At 52.1% G+C, this 24,165-nt stretch overlaps 1 protein-coding gene across 1 annotated transcript in view; it reads right to left on the minus strand.

Annotated features, from left to right (window-relative positions):
* Nucleotides 1–1,065: 1,065 nt before the first annotated feature.
* Nucleotides 1,066–24,165, minus strand: part of ARIH2 (ariadne RBR E3 ubiquitin protein ligase 2) — a 50,368-nt gene continuing 27,268 nt past the window's right edge. Inside the window, 13 exon segments of the mRNA XM_080673542.1 lie at nt 1,066–1,549; nt 1,742–1,825; nt 3,587–3,655; nt 4,244–4,387; nt 4,962–5,113; nt 6,777–6,798; nt 6,885–6,935; nt 7,882–7,999; nt 9,290–9,399; nt 10,296–10,417; nt 12,135–12,285; nt 13,764–13,827; nt 16,524–16,591. Of these exon segments, the coding sequence (XP_080529668.1) occupies nt 1,478–1,549; nt 1,742–1,825; nt 3,587–3,655; nt 4,244–4,387; nt 4,962–5,113; nt 6,777–6,798; nt 6,885–6,935; nt 7,882–7,999; nt 9,290–9,399; nt 10,296–10,417; nt 12,135–12,285; nt 13,764–13,827; nt 16,524–16,591 (1,227 nt within the window). The 3' untranslated portion in view covers nt 1,066–1,477.

The following is a 24,165-nucleotide window of genomic DNA, read 5'->3' on the forward strand; positions in this document are numbered from 1 at the left end:
TCCTGGTTCAAGGAGCCCGTCCAGTCCTGGGCTCATGGGCTACACTGCTACCTGTTCTCCCTCCGACCCAGTGTCCGCCCCCGCCCCCCGCTGCAGAGAACAGGAGCAGACAAAGCCAAGCGGAGAGGAAGGGACCCCGCACCCAGCTGTGTACCCGTGATGCCGTGAGCTGAGCTGTGCTGCCTTCAAGAGCAGTTCCATTCACAGCCACGGTGCCCGGGGACCGCCGAGGTGACAGTGTGAGTGTCTAAGGGTTCCCAGCACAGCCTTTACACATCGCCAAGCAGCGCTCCCGGGAGCCAAGGAGGCTGAGCACAGACGCTCTGGCAGCCACCGAGTGCAGGCATCACAGCCACGGGGACCCCGAGGCCAGACTGAACTTTCCAGGGGCCCACGGGACCGGGTTCAGGACGCCACGCGAACCACCTGCTCCTCCGGGCTCAGCTGTGCACACCCAGCCTGCCCCCTGGCCAGCCCCTCCTCAGGAGCAGACTGAGGGCTCTCCTGATCTGAGGCTCCCGGCCCAAGCTGCCGGACCCACCAGCGAACACGAAAACCGCTTGTGCAAACTGGCACGACTGGTGCCCCCGCCAGGGCCACGCTGCCTCTGACCGAGGTTCGCCAGAGGGTGCAGGACGGCCGGAAGGCTGCGTGAGCACGTGGTCAGTCACCCCATCGAAGACTGCCACAGGAGAAGGGACCAAACCCTTCAAGAGCCACACCAGGTAAGCCTCACCTTCAAGAATCAGGATGAGCCCACAGACACGCAGGGCCACCCACGTCGACCCGACACCCGTGGCAAGCCCTGATCTGCACGGCCCGCGCACTGCTGGGCCGAGGCTGGGGCACCCGCCCCAAGGCCTGCAGGAGCGGGCGGGAGGCAGTGACTCCCTGTGCCAGACCCGTTGCACAGGCAAACGCAAGTCCCCACCTGCCACCCATGCTCCTCCCCTGGGACCCCAAACACCAAGCGAACCGGGAAGCAGAGGCCCGCTGGGCCCCCGGTGCACCTTCAGGAGGGTAGGCAGGAGCAAGCTGCGTTCTAAGCACAACAGCTAGAGGGCGAACACTCCAATGCCAGTTTATTTTTTAAAGGTTCTGTGTAATTCTATGGTTGGCTTCCTTTTTTTGTGGGGTTTTTTTCTTTTTTTGGTACAATTGCCCAACCTTTAAAAATTACATAAGTTGTAATGAGCTAATACTATTAATAGTCATTCAAAAAACGTTCCCTCCCTCCCAACAACCATCCAGGGGGAATTTCAAATCCTGAAGAGGCCAGTTCCACAGGGCCTCTCCCGCAGGAGGAACAAAAAGCAAGATGAAACCGAACAGAAATGGACTGAGGTGGACGGCCGGGGCCTCCCAGGAGTGGTCGGTCTGGCTGCTGCCCGGGCTGGGAAAGGCAGACTCAGCGTGCAGAACAGTGGCCGGGAGACCTCAGCCACCGCTTCCTCACTCCAGCTCGCCCGAGTCCAGCCTAGGTGTCGTGGAAATCCTTCAGCAGGGTCCGCCTCCGCTGCTCTGCTATGTGCATCTGGTTCTCCAAGTCCTGCGCCAGGGAAGCAGAATCTATGCTTGCATGGCCCAGCCGTGAGCGGCCACGGCCACGGCCACGGCCACCAGGACGGGCTCCGGGAGTCAGAGCACAGCCGTCCCCACCCTTCTCAGCAGCAGCTTCCAGCCACAAGCAACCCTGCCACCCTCCCTGCAATGGCAGCTCCAAGAAGACAGCAGCACCTACCCCCCTGTCATAGCTGTCCGCGCGCTCCACTTTCCACGACAGGTTTTCGATCTCGGCCTCCAGTTGTGCCTGCTGGTATTCAAACTGTATGGGCAGAGCAGGAGGGTCAAAAGGAGAGGGGCAGGGCCTGCAGATGGGGGGGGGGGGAGGGGGGCGGGGGGCGCAGATGCAGCACCTCAGGCTCGCATGAGCAGCAGACAACCCTGAAGCTGTCCTCAAGAGGGCAGTGCTAGGCCCTGTACCAGGAGCCAGAACCCAATTAAATGGCTACCTAGCCCTGGCCAGTGTGGCTCAGCGGATAGAGCATCAGCCTGCAGACTGAAGGGTCCCAGATTCGATTCCGGTCAAGGGCACATGCCTGGGTGTGGGCTCGATTCCCAATGGGGGGCATGCATGAGGCAGCCGATCAGTGATTCTCATCATTGATATTTCTATCTCTCCCACTCCCTTCCTCTCCGAAATCAATAAAAAAATATATATATATTTTTAAAAAAGGCTACCTAAGAGTACAAATGGCAAGAGCACCCCCCCCACCACCACCACAAAGAACAAGCAAGAATTTAAGCCACTGAAGACAATGCTCCCAGCACTGAGGGAAACAAATGCTTTACTCATCGATGAATGGCTATTCACAGACATTGTAGTCCCTGAATACTGCTTTTCTTAGCCCTTCTGCAAATCAACTTTTTAAAAAAAATACATTTTTTTATTGATTTCAGAGAGGAAGGGAGAGGGATAGAGAGAGAGAGAAACATCAATGATGAGAGAGAATCACTGATCACAGCCTCCTGCACGCTCCCTACTGGGGATCGAGCCCACAACCCAGGCATGTGCCCTTGACCAGAATCAAACCTGGGACCCTTCAGTCCTCAGGCCGACACTCTATCCACTGAGCCCCACCAGCTAGGGCTGCAAATCAACTCTTAAAATAGTTGAGCCAGTTGCCTTAATTGTACATCCAAGCTTTATGCACAAAGATGTTCCTCAATGTCTTATTTATAACAGTGAAAAACAGAAACAATGCCCCAAATGATGGAATACCCATATAATGGAAACATTTATGCAACTATTTTTTTTTTCATTTATGCAACTATTAAAAAATGGTATAAACCAGGCCTGGCTGGTGTGGCTCAGTGGTTGAGCATTGACCTATAAACCAGGTGGTCACGGTTCGGTTCCTGGTCAGGGCACATGCCTGGGTTGTGGGCTCCATCCCGTGTGGGGCGTGTGGGAGGCAGCCGATCCATGATTCTCTCTCATCATGGATGTTTCTGTGTCTGTCTCTCTCTCCCTCTCCCTTCTTCTCTGAAATCAATAAAAAATATATATTTTTAAAAGTGGTATTAACCAGCCTGGTAAATAATGACAGCTGCAACAATAAGCCGCTGTGACGGCAGTAAGATGCTCCGTAGAAATGATATTAATTTTAAAAGGCAGAAAACACTACCGATGGTCATCTCCTTCTGGTGGGATCACAGGTGCTATGAATGCCCTGCTCGTCCACGGCAGGACAACAGTGTGAATTCCTTCACAACGACTCGGGGAGCAGCAAGTTCACAGCTACGACAAAGACCCAGAAAGCCGTGCGGCTGAGCTCCTCCCACAGCAGGGCCCGGGCCTCTCAAATGGCCCAGACCTCCCGGCCAGTCTCCCTGCGCACTGGGGGCACTCAGGGGCTATTATTACACAAAATGCCAGCTTTTTGGAGATGAACCTTATTCTGGAGATGCCTAGAAGAGAAATACAATCTGAAGACGGACAGTTTTGTTTTGATTTTGGCCTCCAAATAACCAGGGCACCTCTGGCGCCAGGAGGGCAGAGTGGAGAGGGGCCGCTTCGCCTTACCAGCTTCTTCCTGGGTCCAGACTCCATGTAGTACGCATACGGGTACGTGTACTGCAGGGTGTAGCGACACTGCAACGGGGAGAAGGGAAGGGGCCTGTGTCTGTGATCCCAGCCCACACGCACCTCAGTGGCTTTTGCAATTCTCTCCCACCATGCCAGTTAGCCTGGCTCCGCGGGCACGGGCCTGAGAGAAATGTGACCGAGCCAAATAAAGGATGAAGTGGGGACAACATGGAAAAAAGGAAACAAAAGTGGCCACAGAACACCCCCAGTTCCTCTTCCAAACTGGGATTTATTTACCAGCAGCTGCCTCAATGGCTCTTCCCTCTTGAGTCGGACATCAGAGTCCACACATCTATCTCAATAACTGTCCAAAGACAAGCTCTTATTTTCCTCTGAGTGATGCATGATGGGACAAAAGAAGAAAAGGGCTCTAGTCTCCCCGCAGCTCCTTCCTGCAGGCAGAGCAGTGGTTCTCTTTGTGGAGAGGCCTGGTCCTCAGTGGGCACAGCCAGGGGGACTGTCCACCCGCGAGCAGAAGTACGCAAGCCTGCACAGGGTGCTAACGCCCCAGCCCCCTCGGTGTCTCCCACTCTGAGGTCGGGGTCTAACAGGGCAGGCACTGGACGGGGGTCAGAAGAGCGGGGTGGTACAGACCTTGGCCAAGAGCTTGGCAGCGTTCTGTAGGTATTGCCAGTCGATCCACGTCCCCAGGTTGTTCATGACCCGCTCCTGGATCTTCTCGTGAATCCGCTGGTATGTCTGTGCCTCCAGCTGCAAGCTCTTGTTGTGGTTTTCCCACTGCAGGTACAGAGGAAGGAGGAAGCTGCAGGAGCCCTGGGGGGCACGGAGGTCCGCACAGGGGCCCAGGAGAGACACCTGGGCTGGGAGGGCCCGGCCACAGCCTCGTCTAACTTACGGGGACTGTGTGACCGTGAGGGCAACGAGGGCGAGTGTCCAGAGCAACGCCTGCCTGCCGGACCACGCTACTACCCCTTTGGGCAGCAGGGCTCCAGCCCCGAGGACTAACGGCGCTCACCGGTCTACGTGCGCAGAAACCGAACGTCCACGCTCTGTGGGCTGACGGTCTCCCTGGGAGGAAGTGCCCTCAAAACCTGACGACTTAGATGGCACTGATGGTCCCTTCCTGTCCTTCCATCCAGCCCTCACACCACGTCGGCACCACGGCCTTCCTTGTCAGCCACGCCGCCCCGTGGAGCCCGAAAGCCCTCACACCTATGGAGGCGTCACCCAGGGCCACGCAGGAGCCCACCCCTGACCTCTGTGTGCCCGTGGCTCTGGGACCAGCCACTGGGATGCCACCCCGCAGGCCGGCTGCAGAAGCCCCTCCGGAGCAGCGGGGGAGAGCGCCTACCCTCTCAAAGTAGAACAAGTACTTCTTGAGGGCCTCCCTGGCCTGGGCCTGCTGGCTCTGGTTGACGATGTCGGGGTTCTCCTTGTACCGGCTGCACTCGTAGTACTCGCTGCCGTGGGTCTTCCAATCCCCTAGGCACATCCAGCAGAAGTCTGCACAGAGAGAGAGAGGTTCACACCCCGGACAAGCCCCCAGTCCTCCGAAGGCAAAGCAGTGGGGACAGACAGATTGCGCTGGGGGGAGGGGGTGTCACCTGATCAGAACTTCCCAAGGATGCCTCCTTCCCGGAGGAAGAAGGCCCTCCTGTCTCCCCGAATCCCAGTCCCTGTAGCTGCCCGTGCCGATCTAAACGACAGTCCGTGAGCACATCAGCTCTGTGCCTGTTTAACCCAATGCAGGCAGATGTAACTGTACAAGGGCCCAGTCTGATGAAGTACAGCACAGAGGACACAGTCAGTAACAGCTACGTATGGAGCCAGGCTGTAGTGAAAATATTCCTGTCCAGTATGTAACTGTTTAACCACTACGCGGCACCCCTGAAACGAACCCCAATAATACTGAACGTGGACTGTAACTGGAAAGTAAGGTTTTTAAAGCAGAGAGGAAACACCGCTGGCCTGCTGTGTCCGTGCCACTGTGAGAAACAGAAACGGCAGGAACTTGTCCAGTGGAGGCTCATTCACACGCACACACCTGCTCTTCCCTCTCTCCTAGGAAGACTCTGTACACGAAGCTGGGAATAGGGCATCTTCCCTTCCTTCTTGTTTAAAAAGCACATTTCCATAAACCCTACAGCTACTCAGCAGTCACACTCAGCATTATGGCTCTGCTTCGGCAGGGGAAGCAAAGAGGAAAACCAAACATCCCTTACGGACGCTACACACCCCACCATGACCGCGGTCTAGGAGAGGGCCCGCGCCGGCCGCTGGAGGCCCAGTACAGGCGTGTGCTTGTCTCTGCCGGAGACCCGACAGTGGGAAGCCCTGCTTCCCAGGGTTCACGCCCAGGAGTTGGCTGACTTCCCTAAAGGTGCGCCTGTCAAGTTCAGGCAAGCTGAAGTCAAACCGGAGACCAGAAGGATCCCCTCCCTCCCCTTGGTCGTCTTCACTGGACCGTGGCAATGCTGCTCTCCTCCATCAGCCAGGCTGCGCCTGCTGCTGGTCTAAACCCTGTCTACGCTGCAGAGTCACTGCTCCCTTCTAAGACGCTGCCGTGTCCACCTGATTACAGTGAGCTCCCGGGAAAACACAGGAACAGCACCCGGCGGGCCCTTACGAAGAGAAGAGAAACTCAGCCTCTCGGCAGCTGTGCACACAGTTCCTACTTGAAGGACTTTTCCTTCTTTACCTGATCTGGCAGGAAGGAGAGCGAAACCCACAGGTTCTACGTAAGCGGCCCCTGACAGACGGGGGAGGCCCGAAAGGCCAAATCAAAGCCCCTCCGGGAACGTGATGCAGCCTCAAGGGAAATGGTGACGTCACCGCCTCCAGTAAGACCACCGTAAGGCAGCACAGACAAGCCCCATGCTACTCACCTGCCTTGGCAAAAAGAGAAAGAACAAGGCAAAATCTTCTTGGATGACTGAGGGTTCGTGAGGGCCTAAGAGTCCCTCCCAACTTGACTTCTGACTACATGTGGCAGCGGATGGCAGTGGGGTTACGGGTCCAAAAAGCAGCACGTAAACGTCGTGACGTGAGGGACGCAGGCTGCCCTGTGTCTGTCACACACTACACCAGTGCTCCCTAAACAAGCAGCGGAGCCCGTGCACGGGAAACGGACCGTGCCCGGGGCCTGAACTCCACGCCTGGGACTCACCGTGTTTGCACTTGGAGCATTGCTGTCGAGGGAAACAGAAGAGAACATGTTAAAGGCCCGCTGACCACGGCTGCGGCACACATGCAAAGGGCACGGGCTTCCGCTCACCATGTGGTTGCAGCCTCCGTTCTTCTCAATGCAGATGTTGCACTTGGGACACTGAGGAGACAGAAGGGCGCCGTTAGGCTCAGCACCGCCCGGCGGGGGCTAAGACAATCACACAAAGCTCCTGGCACCTGGCCCAGTGACTCATCGTGCGAGCACTGCTGGGGAGCACCGCACTTAAAGGTGCCGTCGCGGAGGCTGGAACAGCAATCCAAGGAAACGAGGTCAGCACGTTCGGCTCACACGCTCCACGCACCGGCGGAGCCCCACTAAGCCTGCCGCCACCCTTCCCTGCCAGGGCCACTCGCCACAGCAGCAGCGGAGTCAGCAGAAAGCCTGCGCTGGAGGGGAGTGCGCTAGAGCGGGCCCAGTCCGGGGCAGCTGGCCCGTTCTCCTGCTTCTGGAGAGGGAGGGGAAGGGAACAGCCTCCGAAGCCGCTCGCTCTCATCTGAGAGGTGACAGCACCCTCGGACACACTGCAGAAACCGGGCGGGTGCTGTGCCGCCAAGCAGCCTGTTTAATGATGTCCTGGCCACAGCCTGGCTGGAGCGCATTAACTTAGCGCGTGACGGGCACAGGGTGGCGCGTGGGTGCCGAGTCCCCGGGGCTCCAGGGGCTGTGGCCATGCTTTCCCCAGGGAAGCTGCAGAACAAGCACTGGCACCCCCGGGCTGGCAGCAGAGTCTGGTATTTATTAGGTGTGGCTCTCTGTACACGGTAAGTCCACATTTACTGTTACAAACTTATAAACCAGGGAATTACTGCTATTACACTATCAAGCACCTCCCTCCCGGGGATATGGAAGCCCGGGAGGCATTCAAGAAAGACCTCGTTTTTTCCTAACTAGTTCCTTAACTTTCCCAGGCGTCTCAGCACTGGACTAAAGTCAACGCACCCAGCAACGCACACTATGATAAACCGCTGCTGCCTCTGCCGAGCCTGGACAAGGCCCTGGCGGCACCAGGAGGGCAGAGCCAGGACAGAGAAGACACGCTCCTTACGTCTTTAGTGTGAGCGCTAATGTAGTTGGCCGTCTCCGAGTCGTCTGCACACTTCGTGAGCCATTTCCGGATTGTGGCGCAGTCTGTGGGGGCGTGATACATCTGACGACACTTGAAACTTAAAACCAGAAAAGAAAAACACTCAAATAATCATTAGGTCAGGTTTTTAGTGTTCCTCTGTCCAAGCCAACAGATCCTGAGGAACAGCTTCTCAGGGGAAAAGTCACCTATCAGACCTTTACCGACTCGAGGTTACACCGAGACACTGTGTACACTTCCCTGCAGTCTCAGCCCTTCCCAGACACACTTCCAATGAACCCAAAGGAAAGGTTCTGCTCTCAGTACCTTGGGTGGTGCCAACCCTTCCCACACGGATGTCAAGTTCAGAATTCAGCCTCTCCGCAGGCCCGGCGGGGTGCTCTGAGGCCGCCCCACGGCGCAGACACAAAGCAGGACGAGACCCTTCTGGGAGCTGTGGCTCACCTTCCAGCCACACGGGCACACAGGAGGCCCAAATGCCAGAGCTTGCCAGGCGGCAGCGGCAGGACACCCCGACAGTGCAGGAAACTCAACCAGAGCACACGCTCCCCAGGCTCGGCCCCCAGGACCTGCCTGTCCCTCTGGCCCAGCCCCCACAGCGTGAGGACAGGACAGGCGCACAGGCCGACGGCCTCACACCTGCCTCAGGAGAGCTCATCAAGCAGGACACAGAGGCCGAGAGCTGCTACCTCAGGGGCTCTCACCGCTGGCGAGCCACAGACTCCCTCGACGTCTTAAAGGCAGGCCCACGTGCACACGCCACGTTTCCCACGCAGTGTCCCCGAAGCCCCGCCCTCCATGAGGCTCCCAGGGAGGTGCGATCAGGGGCACAGATCTGACCTAAGTGATGACTCTTGCCAACACCCTGCACCTCAATTTCCTCACCCAACAAGGATAACAACAGCGCCGACCACACACTGCTGGGAAAACGAAGGCCCGCGATCAGGACAGTGCCTTAAACCTGCAGCACATTTTGCTATCCCCATCGTATTTACTGAATGGAGTAAACCCAAGCAGACGTAAACCATGTTTACGGATTACAGGGTGAATTACACAGAAAGATTAAAACGCTGAATCTGTAAACAGGAATATGTCAATTATCTGTGCAGGCAGAGGAGTAAGATCTCTGGGTCACCAGTCGTAAGCAGCATAAACCATAGCCCATCCTCCACGCATCTGCCGCGTCCTAGTCTGCAGGCCGAGCGTTCTCCAACGTAACCCGGAACATGAGGGGCCCGGAGCGGAGCTGCTCTCCTGGTCCAAGGCCCGTCTCTCCTGGCACCGCCCCCCCCCCCCCCCCCCCCAGCAGCAGCGGCGCCGAGAGGGCGGCAGCGGAGCCCAGGCCGCTCGGCACCACACCCACTCTTACCAGAAGACCTCGCTGCACCGGCTGCACTGCACGCGGCGAGCTCTGGGCTCTTGTACCTGGATGACCATGGGGCAGTCCGCACCAGGGCACAGCTGGAGCTGGTAATGACTCTGTGTGCACATCAAGGGGAAACATGAGGCCACCCCCAGCCGCTGCCTCCCAAGTAGCGCCCCCCCGAGCACTCAAACACCTTCTGTTCTTCCAGCTGATGACTTACATGAAGGCCAGCCATTAGGCAGATACTGAAGACCTCTGAACGTTAGTTAAACTAGGTAGCAACTCACTAGGATGGTCTAAGATCAGGTTACGAAGCGGGATGCACAACTGTATCTGAGACGAAAATGCGAGGGGCAGGGCTGGGAGGAGCACAGCAAGCTCAGCAGCCCTCAGGATTTGCCGAGGGCAGCGCACAGCTCACGGAGGCAGGCGTTCTGTGGGCCCTGCCGCTTGGCATGAGACCAGCCCGCCAATCGACCAATAAGCTTAGGCAGGAAACTGTCACAGAAAACCAGCGAGCCTGAACTGGCAGCCCGACAGAGGGCCAGGGCTCTAAGACTGGCCATGCTGGAGTCTGGGCAAGCTGTCCAACTGCACAAGAAGCAACGGCCCTTCTCAGGGCTGGACCACACAGCGACCCCAGAGGAACAGCCCCTCGGAGATGTGCCTGACGAGTGCGGACCCCTGGCGTGCGATGGCTTGTGGGAGCCACGGGGACAGGGTGACCACTCCGTGGAGAAACCACGGCTCAGGGGCACGACAGCGGGCAGAAGGGTACACAGCGGGCAAGTATCAGGCCTGGGATTCACCGACTGCCTGACTGCAGGGTCTGTGTTCTTCACTACCATTCTGGTGGTTTCCTGGCCTTTTCAGAGCCATGGAACTCTCCTCAAATGCCAGCACCTAATGGCAGCCCTGCCTATGAAGCAGCCCTAGTGAGCGCCTGGTGGGAAGCAGGCCCAGGAGAGCAGGGGCGCCCACTGGGGGGGGGGGGGGGGGGGGGTCATACCTCCACGTGGTCCCTGAAGAGGTAGCGCCTGTATTTGTCTCTTAGCTCCTCGTTGGGCAGTAACGGGAACACGAAGTCCTCTGGTGTCCGCAGGGGGCAGTCCTGAGCCATGCAAGAGACTCCTGTGAACAAAGACCCGATTGACGGCTGCCCTGCAGGTGTCACCACCTGTCTATAGATAAACAACCCTAATATGCAAACAGACCGAACTGCGCAACAACTCAACAGCCGGTCGCTGTGACATGCGCTGAACGCCAGGGGGCGAGTGTGGGCCATGGCGGGCGTCAGCCGCAGAGCTGGGAACACGGCGGGCGTCGGCTGCAGCGGGTGGTGGAGCAGGTGAGCAGGGCGCCAGACCAAGGCGGATCGCCGGTGGCTGTCACTGGGGTGAGCCTCTGGTGGTTACTGAAAATTCTTAGCTCCCGCGTGCCGTGGTCCTGCCTGGTGCTCGTACCTGCTGCTTGTACCCACTGCTGGCGCCAGAGCCGCCGCCCGCACCCACTGCTGGTGCTGGCCCTGCTTACACCCCAGGCGGCACCACTGCTCGCACCCACTGCCGGCACCTGGCGCTGGTCCTGATGGTTCAGCGCCATCAGTGGGTGCGGACAGCGGGTGCAAGCACCGGCTGCCAGCCCCAATGGCCCCTGAGGGCTTCTCCACCTCCCCCTGCTCCTGAGGGGCGGTTGGTGCAGCAGCAGCTGCTGCTCGCACCGCTGACAGCGCTGTCCCCGAATGCTCCACGCCGTCACTGGGTGCGAGCGGGGTCGGCTCCGTCAGCACGTGGGGGGAGCAGCAGCAGCAGCAGGAGAGGGGCTGCTGGCAGACAGGGGCCTGGGGGCCACGGCAGGTGGGGTGCGGAGGATGGGCTGAGACCCGTCCCTGTGCCCACTGCAGCCTCTCAGCCCACAGTTCCTTTCAAGGTGCACAAATCCGTGCACTGGGCCCCTAGTAATAACGTGTTTGCCCACTGAGTTCAACCACAGCTTCGGTTCCACTTAGGAAACCCTTGAAGCAACAGAACACACTCAAAGAAAGAAACTGATGTAACTAAAATATTGTTCCCAATTACACATACATCACAAATGGCACCACTAAAACTTCCGTTTGAAAGACCCTATATGGTTCCTAACTAACAACTGAGTTTTGTAATGTTTAATAGTATGGGCAAGTGCTAACCACCAACACGAGGGTTTGCAGACACAATTAACGGGAGGCCAATTTCGTTCCAACACCATCAGGTTCTAGTTTAACAAATACTCCGGTAACCGTCCCCACCCATGCCCTCTGTGCTGTTACCTAAACAGCAGCGAACCCCCTGGTGTCTGAGCAATGGCTGCCGCTTGGGGAGTCCAGAGGGCAGGCTGGCAGCTTGCGGGACAGCGCTTCCAAAAGGCGGCCCCGCACTCACACCAACACGCAGCGTCAGAGCGAGCAGCAGCCCCACGCCTCGTGGCGCCCAGGCCCGGGAGCACCTGGCCGCTGTGGAGACCGAGGTGTCTGGGAAGCAATGGTGCTGGCAGTGATGTCAGCCAGGCTTAAAGGAAGGCACACAGTCGCCTGACCGGTGTGGCTCAGTGGTTGAGCCACGAACCAGGAGGTCACGTTCCGGTTCCCGGTCAGGGCACTGCCCGGGTGGCAGGCTCAGTCCCCAGTTGGGGGTGTGCAGGAGGCAGCTGATCGATGATTCTCTCTCATCAGTGATGTTTCTATCTCTCTCTCTGAAATCAATAAAAACATTCTGCTTTAAAAAAAGATACACAGCTGACCTGAGGACCTGAAAGGACAGAGTCAGAGATAAATACTTCACGTCAGGCTTTGTACGTTCTGTAGCAGACTCACCCACACCCACGCCGTCTTTGACAAGCACTGAGCAGTGCTGCTCCCAGCAGCTGCGGCAGAACTGGTGCTGGCAGGCCAGGGAGAGGAGGTTTTCCTTCCGCACAAACTGCATGCACACTGCGCAGTGGTGAGGGGGGTGGGCCGTGGGGACCTGGAGAGAGGCAGAGCCATGAGTCAAAGAGGAAGCGTCAGTTCCCAGAGGCCGCGGGGGCGCCTGTGTCGCTAGGTGTAGGGGGGCAACAAGTGTCGGAGCCAGCTGCAATGTGCGGGCCCTGGGAGTCCCAAGAGCCCTGAGCAGAAAGCACCCGCAGGAAGGCCCCCGGAGGGAGGCAGCGCACGAACTGGGCCTGCGGCATCCCTAGGATTCAGCGAAGCAGGGACGGCTGGGATGACATGACAGCAGGCTGACAACGCCAGGCGGGAAAGCTCGGGCCTTCGGAGCTGTCCAGGCCCTCAGAGGTCGTTCAATCCACCTCTTTCAAAGGCTCCCGGGTTTCTTTTGTGAAGCGCCCGTTCAGCAGAGCCCCGGGCTGCCCCCCAGCCAGGGCTACAGATCCAGTCCTGAGGCTCTGAGGTTGCGGGAAGCTCCTGACGGCCGCACTGCCGTTTTCCTTGTCAAAGACAGTGGCTTGTTTTCCTGTGCTGACATGCCCCCAATACAAAACGTTACTTCTTTTTCCAAGGTGCAGCTCATCCTTAACCCAGGGAAGGGGTGTCACACACAATTAATGGAGGGGGTGACGAAGACTCCCACTGGCAAGAGACTCTTCCAAGGCGTGGCCGACAACGCCACAGCCCGGTTCCAGGGTCCATGCCACGCCACAGCCTGGCCGACACAGACAGCCTGGGGCCCGAGGCCCGAACTACAACCCGTGGGAAAGCCACCACAAGTCGATCGTAGGTTCTGGTTAGTTCCCTGGAAACACAGAAACCATCTGAGAAAAAGGACTGTCTCCCGTGTGCAGCCCGTCTGTGCCGGGAAGTTTTCTAAGTGAGAGGCTGCGGAAGTTCTGTGGTGACCTGAGCTCAAATCTCTCTCCTAAGGGCTCTTTGGACACGGCCCTCGCTCATTTGACAGATGTTTGTTGAACTTCTAGACGCACAGGGAATGGCTAGGTACAGCAGGATATGGTTTCTACCCTCAGAGCACTTACAGTGAGGTAGGGGAAAAGGTGACTGAATCACTACAACATACACGTGAAGGTTTAACGATATCACCAGAGGAGTTTGCAGGGAGTGATCACAGGAGACAGGCTTTGTGAGAGACAGCCTGGATCTGGGTCTTTAACAGTAAGTTTCATTCCCACAAACACACACGGGGACAGGGTCTGAACATTCCAGGCCAGGGAGGCCCAGCAGAGGCAGAGGCAGAGCGTGCAGTGAGCTGGGACACCAAGGCACCCAGCGGGCTGGAGAGCAGGCTGTAAGTGCGGAGATGCAAAGGGCTGAAGCGGGCCCCTGGGTCGGCAGTGATTTCCTCTTCATCTACGAGGAAACTTTCCCGACTATAATGGGAAGGAAAGATTTAAGCCTTGGCTGGAACAAACACGGGAGCATGTTACACTAGAAACAAAGCGGGAGGGCTCTCCACAGCCTGGGAGACGGCCCCATCAAGTAGGACACACTCACATGTTTCGATGGGTTGGGCTGAACGCGCGCCTCAACGAGCAGCTGAGCCGAATTAGACTTGTATCTACAAAACAAAAGCAGAGACGAAGGGCATCGGGGACGGAAGGCGCACAGGGCACCTCCTGTGCCCACACGTGTGCAGCGGCCTGAAGTGTCTGTCTCTAATCACCACTCAGAGCCAAGCTCCCCTTTGCCTTAGTGCAAACGCTGCTTCTCTTTCAATGCTTTTTAGCTCCCAATTGTGTGAGAACAACAGCCCTGTCTCCAAGGCACTGAACTGTAAGGAAAATACTCATGAAGGATCCTTTCTGGTTTACGTTCCGTTCTGGAAATAAAGGTAAAAATCTCTTTATTGACATCAGAATAGGGAAGGCTATCTTAAGACAAAAAAAAACGCACAGCATAAAGGAAAACTGAAAGATGATGTCACATTTAAGAACTTTGGTTCATCAGGAGAAACCACAGTAAAAAGCCAAGCTATAAGCTAGAAGATAATTCAATACCTACATGGCAAAGGATGACACTCAGAATAAAAAACCCCAACGCCTAAAGATCCGTCTGTCCGTGGTGTCTGGGGAATGTGTTCTCCTGGGCTCTGTGTAGACCTGTACTGCCACGCGGTCATTGTTCCGATTTCTAAAGGTATTTGTGCCAGACCTCGTCCAGATACAAGACACAAAAGACAAAATAACAATAAAAACGGGCAAAAGAGCGAACAGGCATTTCTCAGAAGAGCAAACACCAATGACCATTAAACGTAAGAAAAGATGCTCAACCTCCTTAATAATCGGGAAAATGGAAGTTAAAAGCAATCAGATGCCACGTACACCCACCAGCCTGTGGAACTTTGAATGTGGCCGCATCGGGAACACGCCTACACCACCGGTGGGCGTGTAACATGGTAGATCACTTTGGAAAACATTGTGGCATTAATTAGTCAAGTTTTAGAAACACAGATAGACCAGAAACTCACTTTCTATTCTGAACCCTACAAAAACTGTTACACTGGGAGTCTCCGACAAGCTTTCAAAGCGGCAATTGTAACAGCAAAAAACCCAACTGAACAAAAAACCGCCCTCACAAATGGCTTTCTGAAAGGGTCCACCGGGTGCCATAACATGCAACTTGTTTGTAATTTTAAAACTTAAACACAGCATGATCGTGTGTCTGTAGAGTTCTAAAGACACACTAAACTAAAATCCACATAATCTAAGAAAAAATGAGAAAATGATCCCCACACTGAAGGTCGAGTGCCTCGGCGTGGAAGGAAGGGGTGTGGCCAGGCAGCATGGCCGCCAGAGGCCTCCTCCTAGTGAAGGCCACAGGGCTCCTTACGTTGGTGAGCATGTCCTCCATTTCTCCTCTGCCTGCACAGCACATCCGCACGTGCGCACGCACACTTCACACACACCTTCCTGAAGAAGCACCGTCTCACCCTAACCGTTGAATCCCTCTGGGACGAGGTCCGGCACAGAGACACTGAGCAATCAGACGATGACCGTGTGGCGGTGGAAGTGCCACACAGAGCCCGAGAAAACACTCCCCGACGCCAGGAGCCGGAGCAGGGAGGGCTACGTCTCCTCCAGGGGTCGCCCGCCCCACCCGGTCAGAACGCCGCCTTCAACGGTCCTCATTCCTCCTGCCCACACCGGAATGCTAATGTCCTTAGCCGTCCAACTCTCCGTTCCCAAATCGCCCTCAAGAGTGTGGACAGGAGAGACCCCGCGGGACCCTATGTGGTTCCCGAGTTCGGGCAGCAGTGACGGGGTGGGGGGGGGGGGCAGACCCGGAAGTTCACCTGGACCCTCTCTCCACGAGCCTGCTCGGCGTTCGGCGTGAGAGTGGTTAGTGACTGAGCGCTCGCTGGCGTGCCCACCCCGCTGCCCGGCCCGCGGAGGGAAAGGCATGCCCCCCTCTGCATTTACGGGGCAGCGCACCGCGAGGGAACGACTGCCCGGGCGGGCGAGGGCAGGTGGTGGTGTTTGTCGCCGGGGAAACGCTGTCCTCCAGGGGCACCTGGCAGGGCCTGAAGACCCTTTTTATCCCAGGACTTGGGGCTGCTACTGCTGCTGCCTTAAAGAAGGTAGAGCTGGGGCCAAACCTCCGACAATTCCCAGTGTCCCCACAACAGTCCTCTAGCCCAAAACGTCAGCAGTGCTGAGACTGGAGACCCGGAGCCAGACAGCAGCGCTGGCCTCTGAGGCTGGGGTCTAGGACATGTCTCCAGGGGCCAGGGGGAGAGACCCCTCCTCCTCACACCTTCCAGTGTTCTGAGACTCCAAATCTGTGCCACAAGAGCTCTGGGTCTGGAGGTGGGTGGTAAATTGGCCAATTACCTCTTCTCAAGCTAGTATGTGATATGCTATGGTGCATTCCTAACTTGATGTACCCGAAAGAAATAACCAGAGGTGTTGGCAAGTGTTATCTAGAAGGGCACTGAGCACTGACTACAAATTAATTAATAAGGGCACAAAAAATCTGAACTTCATTGTCCAACAACAGGGGTTTGAACAAAGAAAGAAACATCTCTGTAAGATACTGTGCCAGCGAATAACCAGCAGAAAGAATATGCTGAAAAGTAGACAGGAAAATGTTCACCATATACTGAGAGAAAACACATACAATGTGACCCAGTGTCTGAAATACAATGTGCACACTGCAGGGTGTTCTCCAGAACGTAGACAATAGCACCGCGGGCGGGCGGGCGGGAGGGCGGAAAGCAGCTGTGGGTGATGCCACCCCCCTCCCCAAACAGCTTACCTGTCCAATATCTCTGCAACTTGCCAGTGGAAATTAACTAATATAAGTTTAGCAACTGAATGAGACACCTAGAAAGAAGAAAGAGAAATCAAATGGTCACTGTCGTTTCGTTCAGAGGGCGCCACACTGAGGAACGCGTACGTCCTGTCCGTGCAGGCGCAGGCTTGGTTTTACCCGCCTCGGTGCTCTGCTTTGTCTTTTCAGTTCAGGCTCCTAGGACCCCAGTGATTTCCTGGATCTCTTTATTTTTCTGCCTTTGTTTTCATGAATGACCCTAAGAAGTTAGTTTAAATTGCAACTTAAGCCAAACCACTCTGTATACACTTAAGCCACATCACTCTGTATAGTCAGTAACTCCTCAGCATCCAGTTTAAGCAGGACAGCGATGGGCTCCCTAACGCGATGCACGTCCCCTCGAGCTGCCGCAGGCCACACCGGGGCGTGCACCTCTCCATACACCTGTTGCCGGCGGAGATCTCCAGGCTTGGGATTCTCGTACAAATCCAGCGAAACAAACCAAAATGCCATCTGAAATCTCCAGGGGCCTGGCGGCTAGCGAGCCCTGCCTGCAAAGGTAACTTAGAAGTCTGCGGCAGCCGCCGGCAGCTGCTCTCTCTTTTAAAGCCCCAGAAGGTGCTCTGAGCTAGCTCTTCTACTTCGGTGAATTCTTCTGAGGAAATGATAGGGAGTATGTGAACCATAGTGTTTTTAAAGGAATAAAAAAATAAAAATAAATGCTTAACAAAAAGGAAATATGTGACCGATTCATGCAATGGACTACTATGTAGTCATTAAAAAGATGTTGCAGAAGTGTATTGACATGGAAAGTTCACTTTTTTTTATTGATTTCATAGAGAAAAGAGAGAGAGAGAGAAACATCTATGATGAGAGAGAATCACTGATAGGCTGCCTCCTGCCCCTACCTGGGATAGAGCCCGCAACCCAAATCGTGACCTCCCTGTTCGCAGGTCGATGCTCAACCACGGAGCCACACCCGCTGAGCAAGTTCACATTAGGGTTTTGCTAAAGAAGCCGGAGGTGAAGGTGTGTCTGGGTGCCTGGAGCAGGTGTCCCCGGGAGAACGCCACGCCGCCCGGCGGTGCCTCTGGTCCAGGAGGAACGAGGAGCACATGCGGGCTGAGGAGCCACGAGGACTCACAGAGCTCTGGTGTGGTGCTCACTGGGCTGTTTACAGGAGGGTCCACGGATCTGTGAGGCAGAGCTCAAGCCACTCCCGGGAGAAGACAGGTGCGCCCCTCCTAACAACGGCACACTCCCATGCGCATCAGTGTCAAAGGCTGTGCAGTGAGTGGACGGCCTGCCTGTCCCACAGCCCAGGCACTTTTGGAGGAAACCAAGGACTCAAGACAGCTTTCTTCCTAAGGGGAGGGGACCCCACTTCCCTTCCATGCAAGACAAGAGGCTTCGGACCCATGCACGCCGCTGCAGTCTTTTCTTGTTGAGGCCCAGGAGGATCAGGTCTAGGACTCCTGAGCTATAGGTGACATTGCGTCTAACTGTGGCCATAACAAAAGTATTCCTCCACACAGACCACTGCCACGAAATGAAAACGCACAAAACATTTGGTTCAAACTTTAATGACTATTTGAATGTAGCTTTTAGCTACAAAATTTGGTGGGTTTTTTTGGTTAACCCTCATCTGAGGATATTTTTCCATTGGTTTTGAGAGAGAGAGAGAGAAAGAGAGAGAGAAAGAAAGAGAGAGAGAGAGAGAGAGAGAGAGAGAGAGAGAGGGAGAGAGAGAAACATTCATGTGATAGACACATCAATTGATGCCTCCCGCCCACGTCCTGACCACGGCTGGGGATTGCGCCTACAACTGTGGTACGTGCCCTTCAGACGGAATCGAACCCAGGACCCTGCAGTTTGCGAGCCAATGTTCTACCCACTGAGCGAACTAGCTGGGGCACGAATCTTTTTAAGGCCAGATAGGGGTACCGTTCGGGACAGGCTCCTCGCTGGAGCTCGTCCTAAAGAATCCTTCCTTTCTGACCCAATGGGGCTCTGCCCGTCTAGACCAGCCGTGGGCAAACTACGGCCCGCGGGCCGGATCTGGCCGTTCGGCTGTTCTATCCGGCCCGCGGAGCCGAAAGAGCGGAGGGTTCTCTTGCTCTCCCCTCCGCTCCTTCACCAGCAGCAGTGTTAACATGGCAACGTCGGGAAACACCGCCGCAGCTCCTTCTTCTGAGTGGGCGGATTTATATCCGGATTTATATCCCCATTCAGTAGAAGGAACAACCTCTCCATCTTCCAGAGGCTCCTTGTAATGCCCGCGGACGCGGCCCCCGACATCACCCTGGGAATGCGGAGACACGTGATCGCGGTGATGTAGGGAGACACGCCCCTGGAGAGCACAGGATCAGAGCATTCGCTAAAAAGGAGACCAACAACACTGTTCCCACTGAAGTTGATGTTTTAAAGACCAAAAACCTTTCAACCCAGTCTACATTGCCATCTACATCTACGTCCCGGGCATAATTTGGAAGTTGCACTAAAGAAAATGTTTAATTTACTGTTGACACATTTTGTTCTTTTCTATTTGTTTTAGTTTTAAATTATTTTATTATATTTAAGTTTAATTTGAAAGGCTTTTGTACCTTCCTTTGTTAGGCAATTTTATTTTGCCTTTGCCATCTTCAATAGAAGGTATGTTATTGTGCTATGATTCCTCCATTTTTTGAAGTTTCAAATTATAATAATTAGTGTTTACATTCTTCTTGTTAAAATGTTTGAAATGAATAAAACTATTGAAATAAATAAAAAAAAAGACCGTACCCTTTTATGTAATGATGTTTACTTTGAATTTATATTAGTTCACACGAACACTCCATCCATGCTTTGGTTCCGGCCCTCCGGTTCAGTTTAAGAACCCATTGTGGCCCTCGAGTCAAAAAGTTTGCCCACCCCTGAGTTAGATCAACATGCAATAAGATTACAAGCCGTACTTATCCGAGTCCCTTTTCTACTTCTGGAAACACTAACTGAAGAAAAGACTGCAAACTAAGAACTAGGAAGCTTCTTATATAAAAACTTGTGCTCCCAGGGTATTTACTCGCAGGTTAATTGGAGCTTTTGTAACTCAGAGACAGAATACAGAGCCCGCCATTCTCTCCGCCTCCGGGACCGACAGGGGTCCCTTTCCTCGATGGGATGGGTCACTATTTCTAGCATGCCTGGAATCTCACTGCAAATCTAACCTGGTGAGACCTGTCTTTGACGGCCACTTTGAACTTCCACAAAACATGAGTCAAAGACACTTATAATAAATTTAAAACAAAGACAATCTATCCCCCCCCAAAAAAATCATATTAAACTACATACAAGAAGCAACCAATGAAAGCATAAAGTGAAAAAACAAATCAATGTTTCTCTCTCTCCCTCAAATAAATCAATAAATTTTACTTACAAAGTGAAAATTTAACAGTCTAAAAGTTGATTCTTTTAAAAAGCTCAACAAAGTTGATACAAACTTTAGTTAGAACTTAAAAATACAAGTTACAAAAACAGGGATGAAAGAGGGATTACCCCTAAACATCTTACAGATATTATAAGAAAAATAAGGTAATATTTTGAATAATCTAATTATAATAAATTTGGTATCTTAGATGACACTGACAAATTCCCTGAAAAATACTTACCAAAACTGACACATTATTAAAAAGAAAAACTGAACATCTCTTTATCTATTAAAGACATTGAATTCATGATTAAAAAATGTTTCTCACAAAATTCAAGGCCCAGAAGTTTTTACTAGTGAAATCTATCAACAATAATCTTACACAAACACTTTTGGAAATCTACAGGAAGAAATACTACTTTCAAAGTCATTTTATAAGGCTAACATAACCCTGATACAAAATATGACAAAAATTACCAAAAAAAAAAAATTACAGACCAGTATCTCCTGTGAATATAACCACAAAAATCAATCCAAATATTTTGGTAAATTAAATCTAGCCAATTTAGAGAAAGGACAATGAATCATAATCAAGTGAGGCTGGTTTAATGTTTGAAAACTCTTAATGTAATTCCCCCAGTCAACAAAATAAAGGGGAGAAAAACCAATAATCACTTCAGTGGATACAGAAAATCCATGGACAAAATTCAAATTCTCACCAAATTAGGAAGGAAACTGCCTGAATATAATATAGGTCGTCTATGAAAACTATTTTACTCGACAATGAAAATAGTGAGTGCTAAGATCAGGAAAATGGCGTAAAGACCACTCACCGCCTCATTAACATTGTATTAGAGGTCCCAGCCAGGGCAACAAAGTAAGGGGGAAAAAAAAAAAGGCACAAAATGACAGATTTAAGAAAAGATTGGAAATGAAGGAGCAATTCTGTCTCTATTCCCAGATAAAATGACTGCTTATGTGGAAAATCCTAAAAGAATCTATAAAACTTCTAGAATGAATAAATTTAGTAAGGCAACAAAATATAAAGACAATATACAAAAATCAGACGTATTTCTATACAGCAGCAAACAAATGAAAACTACAATTTTAAACTGGTGAAATGTATTTTACTAATATGTTTTACTTTACCCCAAATATCTAATATATTATTTCAACATGCAATCCACAATAAATGAATTATGTTACATCCTTTCTAACCTAAGTCTTTAAAGTCCAATGTACTATTTTAGAATTACAGTACACATCAATTTAAAATGACCACATTTCAAATACCCAATGGCTACATGTGGTCATAGCTACCATACTGGAGAACACAGCTAATAGGCTAAACACAGCAATCAAAATTAACCAAACTCAAAGCAGGGTTGTAGGGGTTTTTGGTACAAATTAATAGTCGATCCTAAAATGTGTGGTGATATAAAGACCCAGAATAGCCCAGCCAATGTGGCTCCGTGGCTGAGTGTCAACCTATGAACCAGGAGGTCACGGTTCAAGTCCCAGTCAGGGCACATGTCCAGGCTGTGGGCCCGATCCCCAGTGGGGGGCGTGCAGGAACAGCTAATCCGTGATTCTCTCATCCTTGATGTTTCTATCTCCCTCTCCCTTCCTCTCTGAAGTCAACGCAAATATATTAAAAAACAAAACAAAACAAAACAAAACAAAAACATCCAAAGCCACCCTGACAGAGCAGAGCAGAGCAGAGCTGGAGGACTGCTGTCATCTTCACTTCGAGACTGGCCCTAAAGCTCCAGCAGTCAGACAATGGGCGCTTCCTGGCTTACAGACGGACACACAGATCAATGAGACAGAGAGAATCCGGAAGTAAACTCGTGCATTTACAGTTAATTTTCAACAAAGGTGTCAAGATAATCCAATGGAGGGAAAACAGTATTTTCAAGATGGTTTTAGAATAACCAAACATTATACAAAACACAGACTATAGGTGCTTACTCCATACCACACAAAAATCAACTCAAAACAGTCCATGTATTTAAATGTAAAATTGAAAACTATAAAACGTCTAAAAGAAAATTTTTGTGACCTTGGTTTAGGCAAAGATTTCTCAGATATAATAAAAGCACAATCCTTAAAAGGAAAAAAAATCAATAAATTGGACTTCATCAAAATAACTTTTACTCTTCAAAGACATTAAGAAATGGAAGAGAAAAGCCACAGACTGGGAGCTAATAATTATAAATAATTTATCTGATAAAGGACTTAATTCAGACTATATAAAGAACTCATGCAACTTAAGACAAACTCAATTTTTTTAAATGGGTAGAAGTTCTGAACACTTCATCCAAGAGAAGTATGAATAGGAAATAAGCACAAGAAAAGATCCTCAACATCATTAATCCTTAGGGAAATGCAAATTAAAACCACAAACTACCATTTCACACACGCTAGAATGATTATAATCCAAAAGACTGACGATGCCAAGTGCTAGCAAGGATGTGGAGTAACTGGAACCCCTCTCTAATGCTGGCGGGGATGTAAAATAGCAGAGTCGCCTCAGAAAACAGTTTGGCAGGTTTTCGAAATGCTAAACATATACTTACCATCGGACCTAGTCATCCTACTGCTCGATATCTATCCAAGAAAAATAAAAACGTATCTCCACTTACAGCCCTGGACATGAATGTCAGAGCAGCGTATTTCATAACAGCCCCGAACTGGAAGTAACCCAAATACCCATGAACTACTGACTGCGTGAGCCCATCAATAAAATGGGGTACAGCTGTCAACGGAAAAGCTTTCTTCAATAAAAAGGAAAGCACTACTGACCGGATACAACATGGATGAACCCCAAAACATCATGCTAAGTGAAAGAAGCCAGACACAGACTACGTGTTGTATGATCCCATTTATATGAAACTTCTAGAAAAGGCAAACACACAGACAGGAAAATGGCCAGGAGTCCCCTGGGGCTGGGAGCAGGGACTGACTACCAATGGACAGAAGGGAACCTGAGGGAGAAAAATGTTCTGTAACTCAAATTGTGGTGGTGGCTGCACAGCTGCATAAATTTACTAAAACTCACCTAAAGCATACTTTAAAATGGGTGAATTTAATGAAATGTAAATAATACTTCAATAGTTACATAAAAATAAAAGTGATTGATGGATAAAGCAAATGTAGCAAAAGCTTAGCAATTGTTCCCTAGCTGGTTTGGCTCAGTGGATAGAGAGTTGGCCTGAGGACTGAAGGGTCCCAGGTTCGATTCCTGGTCAGGGCACATGCCTGGGTTGCAGGCTTGATCCCCCAGTAGGAGGAGCGCAGGAGGCAGCCAATCAATGATTCTTTCCCATCACTGGTGTTTCCATCTCTCTCTCCCTCTCCCTTCTCTGAAATCAATAAAAATATATTTAAAAAACATTTTAAAAGCCTAGCAATTGTATAATCTAGATGACAGGAATATGGATGCCCTCTGTAGAATTTTTTAATATATGTATATATATAATTGATTTCAGAGAGGGAGAGAGAGGGACGTAGAAACATCAATGATGGGAGAGATTCACTGACCGGCTGCCTCCTGCACACCCCTCACTGGGGATCGAGCCCGCAACCCCGGGCCTGTGTCCTGACCAAGAACTGAACCATGACCTCCCGGTTCACAAGTCGACACTCAACCCCTGTGCCACACTGACCAGCCTTACAATTCTTTAAACTTCTCTGTATGTTTTACATTTTTCATAACAGAAGTCAGAGGGAGAAAGTTTGCTAAACTGAATTCAATGGAAATCATTTGCATAAACAAATACCACAGTAAACAAAGGGCTGACCCTTATACTACTGCATTCAATGGTTTGCTTATTCCTCAAAATGACCAACTCCCATTCAGAGTTTTAACATAGTTCTGACCAAGGTTAACTGATTACCCCACGTGACTTTTAGAATAGGTAACACTGCCATGAAGCTCTGTAATGCTGACGACTTCACAACTCTCTCCCTCTCTCTCTCCCTCTCTCTCTCTCTCTCTCCCTCCCAGACCAGCCTTCTCAGCGTCCCATGGGTGCTCTGCTCTCGGCCTGTCAGCTCCTTACATGTGGCTTTCAACAGGACACAGCTCTCAGGCCCACCTCTAAAAGCAGTCACATTCCCTCGAAGCTTTGGTCAGTGCAAATATAAGCCCCAAAGATAAAAATTCCTCTCTTGCTTTTCCTGAGAGCTGAAAAGGGTGGGAAAGGAAGGGCGAGCTGTGGT

This window comes from Plecotus auritus (assembly GCF_963455305.1).
Source record: "Plecotus auritus genome assembly, chromosome: 6".
Taxonomy (NCBI): Eukaryota; Metazoa; Chordata; class Mammalia; order Chiroptera; family Vespertilionidae; genus Plecotus; species Plecotus auritus.